The sequence below is a fragment of the Sinocyclocheilus rhinocerous genome, unplaced genomic scaffold, assembly GCF_001515625.1.
Source record: "Sinocyclocheilus rhinocerous isolate Xijiao unplaced genomic scaffold, SAMN03320098_v1.1 scaffold419, whole genome shotgun sequence".
NCBI lineage: Eukaryota > Metazoa > Chordata > Actinopteri > Cypriniformes > Cyprinidae > Sinocyclocheilus > Sinocyclocheilus rhinocerous.
This window is the reverse complement of record NW_015653519.1, coordinates 247,372-256,775: the sequence shown is the minus strand read 5'-3', so window position 1 is coordinate 256,775 and position 9,404 is coordinate 247,372. Positions and strand designations below refer to the sequence as shown.

The 9,404-nt window shown below is 39.1% G+C and overlaps 2 protein-coding genes across 2 annotated transcripts in view; both read left to right on the top strand.

Moving 5' to 3' along the window:
• LOC107716465 (potassium voltage-gated channel subfamily H member 4-like) overlaps positions 1-7,544 on the top strand; it is a 29,366-nt gene extending 21,822 nt beyond the window's left edge. Inside the window, exons 9-15 of the mRNA XM_016522924.1 lie at positions 595-794; positions 3,820-4,069; positions 4,668-4,882; positions 5,370-5,779; positions 6,725-6,831; positions 6,918-6,994; positions 7,182-7,544. Coding sequence (XP_016378410.1) covers positions 595-794; positions 3,820-4,069; positions 4,668-4,882; positions 5,370-5,779; positions 6,725-6,831; positions 6,918-6,994; positions 7,182-7,466 — 1,544 coding nt within the window. The 3' untranslated portion in view covers positions 7,467-7,544. The remainder of the gene's footprint in view (positions 1-594; positions 795-3,819; positions 4,070-4,667; positions 4,883-5,369; positions 5,780-6,724; positions 6,832-6,917; positions 6,995-7,181) is intronic.
• On the top strand, positions 7,534-8,538 carry LOC107716444 (uncharacterized; the record flags this gene model as incomplete). The annotated part of the gene is made up of 2 exons (XM_016522896.1): positions 7,534-8,252; positions 8,339-8,538. Coding segments are annotated over 2 exons (738 nt in total), but the record flags the coding sequence as incomplete, so codon positions are not given.
• Positions 8,539-9,404: the final 866 nt, after the last annotated feature.

The window sequence follows — 9,404 nt, the reverse complement described above, 5'->3', positions numbered from 1 at the left end:
ACTGACACACACACAGAGCGCTTGCTGAATGACAAAAAGCTGGCGCTGGTCTCACCGCACGTGCTTTTATAGCCTCCTGGTCATCACGCCCCCCGCCGTGACGTCTCGCCCATCTATTGGTCTGATTACACACGAGATTCAGAGCCCGTCACGCTGAAGGGCGTTCCCCTAGCGTTTTTCGACGCAGCTCGAGTTCCTGAAGAGGAACAACTATTTTATAAGGTGGTGATTTCATATGAATTTGTATGATTTCTATAAATATTTATAAAATGTTATATTTATAAAATTTACATATATTAACATTGTCTTCTATGATGTGCAACACAAACATCTCAGTTAATGTCTCAGAAAAAGTAAGTTAGAGTTTCCCCACGACCTGAACACATTTAACAACAAATAATTCTCACCATATGAACAAATCACTCGCCCATGAGTCAGAACCTCAGAATTTTTAATAACAGCCACGAACAGGTTCACAGACTTTTTTCATAGTTCTGTACATGTTTAACACTTCACATTTAATATTAGACTGTTCATTGCCTTTATTGCTATTTTGTTAGATTGTGAATCAGATTGGTTGTTTCTCTGACACAGCTCTCATGCACGCTGTGGTGTTTGGGAATGTAACTGCCATCATCCAGCGCATGTACTCACGTCGCTCACTATATCACACGCGTATGAAAGATCTGAAGGACTTCATTCGTGTTCACCGGCTGCCACAGCAGCTGAAACAACGCATGCTGGAATATTTCCAGACCACCTGGTCTGTGAATAATGGCATTGATGTCAATGAGGTGAGAAAGTGCTTGGCATTAACAAGTGTTTTTTTTTCTTATTAATTTACATTTTATGTAAAAATTATTTCAGTCTGTGCAGGGATATCGGTAACACTTATTAATAATATGTATACACTAATATACTTACAAATCATTTAAAAACTATTGGTTTGTAGTTAATTCATAGTTTATAAACTGTAGTTAATACATTAATAGACTCATACAAATAGTGTTCTTCATTGTCACTGTAATTAACACAATGAATATTGTTTAATTAGCTCATATGTAAATAGTTAGATAATGCTTATTAACCATAAATAGTTCTCACAACATATGAATGCAATTAATGTTCAATAAAGGTTGGTTTAAAGCACTTAATTAATAACATTTCCCCATTTTCCTTGACCTAATCTAAAGTGAGAACTATTCAAACCTTATTACTAATTAACAATTCCAAATGACCTAAAGAAAAATGTCATGTTATCTATTAGATTTTACATTTTGGATAATATAATCTAAGTAACTTTCTTATTACTTTTAGATTAGTTTTGACCTACCTCACTAATAATATAATTGTTTACAGAGCAGGATAAATTACTTACAAATTGTAGTCCGTTGATGATACCAGATTACATAATAAAAACTGTAGTTAGTAACATAATCTAGGTTACTCGTTTTAGATCATGTATTCCGACTACGTTTTAGATTACTTTTTTAATCAAACTTGTTTTATACTTACCATTAAACGTGCCATATTGATATAAAAAAGCAAAGGGAAAGAAAATATATTCCTTGAAATATTTTTTTCTTTCGTTTCTGTCTGTCTTTGTGAATATAATCAAAGCTGAGTGGTATGACACACAGTAGCATTTTTAGAAAGGAAAGTTTAAAAGAGGGAAAAGATGAATTAGGGAGAACCAGTAAATTATGAATAATAATAATAATAATCCATAAAGAAAGTAAACTGATTATGAGCATTTTATAATGTAATATACTCTAATTACAAATACTTCATTTTTGGAATCTGATTGCATAGTTCAAATTACATGTAATCAATTACTACCCAGCACTGATCGTTTAGTACCATATTGATAAAAATACAAAGAGAAATAAAAAATATTCCATTCTTTGTCAATAACATGAAGTGTATTAACATTACATTACATCCCAAACTGGGGTATGCAAGAGCACTGCAGGGGGGTTGAGAATTGATGAAAAGTTAATAATTAATTAAAAATCTTAAAAATGTCAAATTAAAAAAATCTAATAAAACCAAATATAAAATTTACTAAAAAGACGAAATATTTTATTTGTTTACCTGCATGTCCCGTGTGACCATTAATCAACAACTGAGAACTATAAGCGTGCAAATATGTGGTTAAATTGAAATATTAAGTAAAATCTCAGGGGGTGCCTCAAATTAAAAAAACATTTTTTAATGGTCTAATTAATTGAGTGGGGCTTTTGTCCCCAAACTCAGAAGCCCAGTGATGTGGATGAAAGTCTGGGCCCTGTCAGGGTAAATGATGAGAGGTTCAATCGCAAATGCAGATAATACAGTTTATTAGGCAGACAGGAGTACACACACAGAGAAGTCAGGTGGAAGGAATCCTGGATGCAAAGAATGGTCAGTTCCTCGGTAGCGCAGAGCTGCAAGGGGTAAAAGGTAATCCATCTCCGAATATGAGAGAGCTGAAGTCCGACTAGTCCACAGCAAACAGGTTCAGTGACAACTGCAAGGAACGGATGAACAACAGGACATCCAGAATACTGCATGAGACAGAAACACACACATGAGTAACCAAACGATCTGACAAAGACAAGACAAACACAGAGAGCTTAAGCAGGAGCGCTGACAAGCCACAGCTGAAGCTGATAACTCATCAGCGGCAGTAAACAAAATGACCAGAAGAGGCCAGGGAATACTGTGAACTGTGACAGGCCCTCCATCAGTCACAGACTCAAATATGTTTGCATTATGGGAGTGTTTTTAGAATTATGAACAGACAATTAAAGATGCTTAAAGCTGGTCCATGTATATGTCAGACCAGTTTTATTTCTGAGTCACATAAACTAACATATGGTAAACAGCATGCAATTCCATCACATCACACTACTGGCACACAATGGTACCACTATCTGAAGATGTAAATATCCTTAAAGCTGTGAGCATGACAGATACCCATGTTTGGTGAAGCTCAGTCCACTGTCAGGCAGATGTTGCAGGCAGAACCCAGGTCAGGACTGTAGCAGGACAAGAGAGGTTAGATTCCTTGAGATTTCTTTTAATTAGATTATGCCAGCACACAGAATAGCCAACTATAACAGCATGGTGTGCTGATATGGCAGCTACACAGTTTAGGCATTGATGGGGTGAAGAGAGCATCCATCCACTGTTGAAATGTAAACAATGTATTTCACATTATAGAGCCATCTAGATAAACCACCTCTTTACCAACTAAGATAACCCATGTGATCCTGGGATGCTCCGCTAAGTGACAAAATGTAGGCTCCACAGCTCTGACTGAGGATGTCAAGGTTCCTCTTCAGCAGTTATTCTCCCCAGCTGAGTATCTTTAGATTCACAGACACAAACCAGTCCTCAGGATGAGCATGCGATAGGATTTGTTTATGGGAGACTGCCTCCTACTTAAGCTGCCTCCTACTTTGGCGGTGAAATTTTCATTGACTGTCATTGAGATGAGCCGAAATACCTGGAAAATACTTCCACAGTGACACTATGCAATCCACTCATGCTATTTACACAGCATTGCAGATAGGGTCAGGTCAAGATGTCGATCTAGGAACAAGTAATAAACAGCCAATACATTAGTAATATGCATGCTAATAAGACACTAGTTAATAGTGAGAAAAAAAGTGTTGTCCGTTTTTTAATTGTCTAATTGCCTGGACCTTCAAATATTTCAAATCAACGTCTAATATACTTTCAAAAGCCAAAAACAAAGTTTTTAGGATTTTTTTTATTTATTTCATTGTTCATTTAAAAAAATAGTAAAGAAGGTTTTGTTGTTTTTTTCTGCAGCTTTTACATGATTTTCCTGATGAGTTGCGTGCCGATATAGCCATGCACTTAAACAAAGACATCCTGCAACTGCCTGTGTTTGATGGTGCTAGTAGGGGTTGCCTGCGCTCTCTATCCCTCCATATCAAAACCACTTTCTGTACGCCGGGGGAATATCTCATCAGACAGGGGGACGCGTTGCAGGCCAACTACTTTGTCTGTTCTGGGTCACTGGAGGTTCTAAAGGACAACATGGTCTTGGCTATTCTGGGTTTGTAACATTTCTTTGTTGCTTTTCTAGCTTTTGACTTGTTTTTTGGACAATATATATTGATTTTCTGAACGCTACATGTTGGTGCACTATATGTTGATGGAATGTTTCAGGTGTATAGCTGTTAATTACCACAGCAACAACTTTTGACTTTTCTCTAGTTAAAATAAAATTACGTTTTCAATAACACACTTAGGAGCAATTGTGCCAGACACGTTAAAAGCACAAACATGAAGTTCATATGAATTATTTTTTATTTCTAAAAATGTGTGTTGTCACAGCCATATCACCCTGCAACCCAAGACTGGTTGCCCACTGAAGCTAAGCAGGGTTGAGCCTGGTCAGTACCTGGATGGGAGACCTCCTGGGAAAACTAGGTTGCTGTTGGAAGAGGTGTTAGTGAGGCCAGCAGGGGTCACCCTGCTCACCCTGTGGTCTGTGTGGGTCCTAATGTTCTAGTAGTGGGATTACTGGTCTATGTGGTCCCTAGTACAACTACAGTATTATACACTGGAAAACAGATTTAAATATTAGATTGATATGAAAATGGATTGTAATAGATGAAAATTGATTTTATTCAGTGTTGATGTCATTACAGGAAAAGGAGATCTGATTGGCTCAGACCTGCCAGGCCAGAATCATGTGATCAAGACGAATGCAGATGTGAAGGCACTGACATATTGTGACCTGCAGTACATCAGTATGAAAGGTTTAAGTGATGTTCTTGAACTATATCCCGAGTATGCCAGCATCTTCACTATTGACATCCACCAAAACCTCACATACAATCTGAGAGAGGGCAGTGAGACTGAGGTAAGGCTACAATCAATCAATCTCAACATACATACTTACTTACATAGTAAACTAAGCAATTCATTATCACTATCAAAGCTGTCACATCAAGATTAGCTTGTTCACTTCCCTATTCAATCCTCTATAGAAATAATGGTAAAGAAATTTGGCTTGCTGTGCTTGTATGAGGGGCTTGGGCCCAAGACTCGGCTAAGGCCCTGAGCTACCAGCACACTCTCCTCGAACTACAGATTAAAAATATTTAGATAAGTTAAATTAGAAAATGTAGGTGAAATATAGGAAAAGCTGTCTGCAACCTATCCACAAGCTCTATTCTTTAAAACAATGGTAACCAGAGAACTTAAACAGAGATACAAACATAACTGACCTGACTCTTTCATTTGAACTGTGGGAGTTACTTTACTACAGTTGCCTTCTTGGGCGTTCCAATTTTTCACATTCATTGTAATGTGACCCATCCCCTGGTGTCATTTCTTTCTCCTTGTAGCAGAACTACCCAGACTCCAGTGCATCAACTCAGAATAAGCGTCCATCCATTGTAGAAAAGGCTGATGATCCAGACAAGTACTTCCACGTCCCACCTGTTTCCAATGCATGCCGAAACCTTCTTCTGCCCAATCTAGGCAGCCCAGTACGACGTACATCACTAGGGAATCTTTTAGGAGAGGAGTTACTGCAATTTAACACCCTACGACATTGTCGTTCACCTGTAAGGGGTTGGAGCCCAAACCCCTCCCCCAAACATCAGACCAAAGTACAGAAACAAACCCTCCCACCCACATCTACACCCAAACCCACGCATAGGACACAGACAGATTCTGGAGGTACAGGACGCAAACCCGCCAAACTGCTCATCCCCACTCTCAACTGCTTTGGACCACCAGATCTTAGTCCAAGGTAACAGACATTCTTAAGAAACTAAATAAATATATTATTAATACATCATCTTAAAGACCACTTTAAATAGTTTGATTTATCACATTTCTCTTTCCTGTGTTAAAGTCTTTTCTATTGAAAAGGATGCAACATTTTGACGTTTATGCCACAGATTAAAAAAAAAACATGATTTGCTACTGTGAAGGGTGGTCTCAAGGCCACGACACACCAATTAAACATCAAAGAACTAGCGTCTATGAAAGCTAATGGTGTTGTTGACTTGCATTGTCTGCATGTGGACCAAAAAAGGTGCCCTTGTCTTGAACACACTGCAAAGAATGCACATTCCTCACCTGAGTGAGAGAAAATAACTGTTTATACTAGCTGGTGACAGTGGTCTATATTTGTCATTCAAAACTGGTATTGTAGATATACAAACCGTAAACAAAGCAGCACTTGCTTACTATTTTAAATATGAATCATGTTGATCAGTTGGTCTTCACTTTCTTCGTTTCATATGGCCATGTCATTTGAGAATATTTATGTCAGCTAAAATTAGAATAGCCTTCAACTGTGGGCCCTTTTGACTTTGTCGCCGTTTGCTCGCTTTCGCTTTTCTTCTCATGCACTGGTTTGCTAAGCTGAACAGTCAATCAGAGGGTTTGAATTCAACATGCTCAATTGTCCAAAAAGCCTCTGACAGGATCCAACTAGTGCAGACGGTGTGTGGAACACACCGCAATATCTGAGCTGACAGATACTCAGTGACTGTTTGACAGTTGACCACCAGCTTGGTGTGTCACAGCCTTTAGACCTACTTATTAAGATCAGAGATGCCTACCCCTGTATAAAGTATGAGACAATATTAATTCATGTTGAGTACTTTAAAAGAGCATTAGAGTTTTTTTTGTGTGATTAATATTTGTGAGTAACAGACTCTGTATCTGACTTAATGGCTTTTTATAGAGTTGTAGATGGAATTGAGGACAACGGACATGTGTTTTGTTTTAATGTGGAGGACACCACTGCCAAAACTAGTACAGTGACATCACTGGATAGTAAGACACTGAACGGTAATGATATTTTATTCTTAGTATCTAAGTCACATACTGTAAACTGTATAGATCAGTTGGGTCATTGCACCTTTGTTTTAATGCAGGGTCTGATCAGGTGAATGCATCACTGCTTCTGGAGACAAAAGAAGTGAGAGAGACCATTGTTCAACTTAACAAGAAGGTACAGAGACAATCTCATTTCTAAAAACAGACATTAAATCCTTCTAAAATGTTCCTACTTACTGTACAAGCTCAGAAATGAAACAAAGGAGACAAATTAAATTTGCAACTGATGGTTTATTTGCATTTTATGATTCTAATGTTTATATATACACTTAAATGCAAGATTTTAATACAACTCATTCCAGATGGGCAACCTGAAACAGGAAGTGTCAACGCTGACTAAGGATCTGCATCACATAATGCACCTCCTGAAAGCACAAATAGCAGTTCATCATTACACAGAACCTTTGTCCTCCTGTCCCCATGGAGTCCACATGATGTCCAGTTCTTCTGTCAGTATGTCTCCGGCCTACATCTTGGGTTCCAGCATCCACATGCACCACAAAGACCATGTTGTCCCTGAGGGTCTCCTGGGGTCCACATCTTGGAGTCACGGCAGACCTGGTGGTATGGCTGCAAACTCCCTGTAGCTTTTGTTTTTTCATTGATGAAACGATCTGTTTTTCTGTATACAAGTTGGCATCATTTGATTAAAATTTTTCTCTGGTATGTACAGGTGGATCTGGTTTCGCTCAGCACACTGAGAAACAGGGACACTTTCACCAGCATGAGCCCAATCAACACTCTCCTGTCACAGCAAATGAGCCCTGTTCCCATGATTGGAGTTCCATCTACACCTCAGTTCCCTCCAATATCAGCCACCATCACTTCTCTACTGGCTCCTCTCTCCTTAGCATCAGCCCAGGAACCCTGGGGCCAACACCTGGAGAGAGCCCCCGAGCAGAGGGCTTATCACTGGGCATTTGTGCTGGAGATGGAGCCCATGCCAGTATCAGCCAGTCACACCCTGTTTTGCATACATTGTTTCCTCAAAATTTGGACAGTTCGTCTTTTTCTTGCAAGGTCACGCCAAGCTCTTATTCACACCTACACCTTTCCACAGAACCAGTGTTTCCCTACTCCACTCCAACTGTGGATGAAGAGCACAGGACTCCAGAGGTGGCCCTCACTCAGAATGTGGTACCTTCCACTTTCGTACAAGAGAAATATCCACCCTCTCCAAAGGAATCAGGCGTAGTTCACTCTTCCCTTGAGGAGTCACCTGAAGTAGAGCACACCAGTCGGGAGTGCCTACTGGGTAATCAAAGGCTGGGCCAAGATAGTGAAACATCAGAGAGCAGGTCTAGCGGGTCCAGTGTAGGACTTTGTAGCCAATCCGAGAGCTCAGAGACCACATGGTGCCTGGATCTGATGGACTGACAATGAGGAAAGACTATAATCAAGATATCTACAACAAAAATTTTAGTTTGAATTTTAACACCATTTTCCTTTCATTATGAATTTCATACGTTCATGAGTAAGAGAAAAGGCTGCTCAGCAGTTAATCATCTGGACCATCACCGAACCCATTTTCCACCAGCAGTGTGTCTTTGTTGGTGGCAGAGCCAGTGCCTGATCTGGAACCTTTTTCTGTTCCACCACAGTAAATGGCAGTAATGGTGTGGAAGAACTGGCACCACACCAAATTCTAAAACCTGCTAGTCTTAAACAAGAAATCACAAAATGTTAGAGGCAAGGGCCTGGATGTGCTTACCAAGTAAGTTTTTTTTTAAACTAGAATATCTCTCACACACACACACACAACACATCAGTAAAGCTATTATCACTTTGTATATATTTACTGTACTTTTCTGGCACATACACCATATTTGCTGTACACACAACAAACTGCTTTCCTCTTTTTTTTGTTAAAGAGATAATTCACTCAAACGTGAACATTGTGTCATTTACTCATCCTCTTGTTTTTCTGAACTCATACGTCTTTTGTTCATCTGCATAACAAAGTTGAAGATATTTGTAATATTCTCTCATCATTTTTGTCAATTCATTAAAAGTTAAAGCAGTAACAACTTTCAAGCTTCAAAAAAGTTCAGAAAGACACTAAACTTATGACCTGTCAAGCTTACGTCGAGAGCACGGACACGAAAATAATACAATATAGACTTTTAAAAGGATCTCCAGACAATGAAGGTTAATCCAAGACAAAAGGGCACACAAGCATTCACAACAATAATAACTGGCAAACAACCGGAGAGATCTTAAATAAGGCAGTAAATGAGGGACATACAGGTGCTGAGGATTAACTGATAATTGACTAATGAACTAATGCACTAATGACAACAGGAACAGAACCAAATATGGGCAAATAGGAACCTAAACCAGGGGGGTGTTCCAGAAAACAGGTTATGTGACATACCCGGGTATGTTTGAGGATAAGCGAGTGGATAACCTCAGCTTTCGGTTCCAAAAATGGAGGTAACTTTCAGGGTACGTAAGTAACCATACCAACTTGCTCTCTGAAGATAATCAGAGATTGTCGTACTATAGGGAGATGAGAGGGTCCGTAT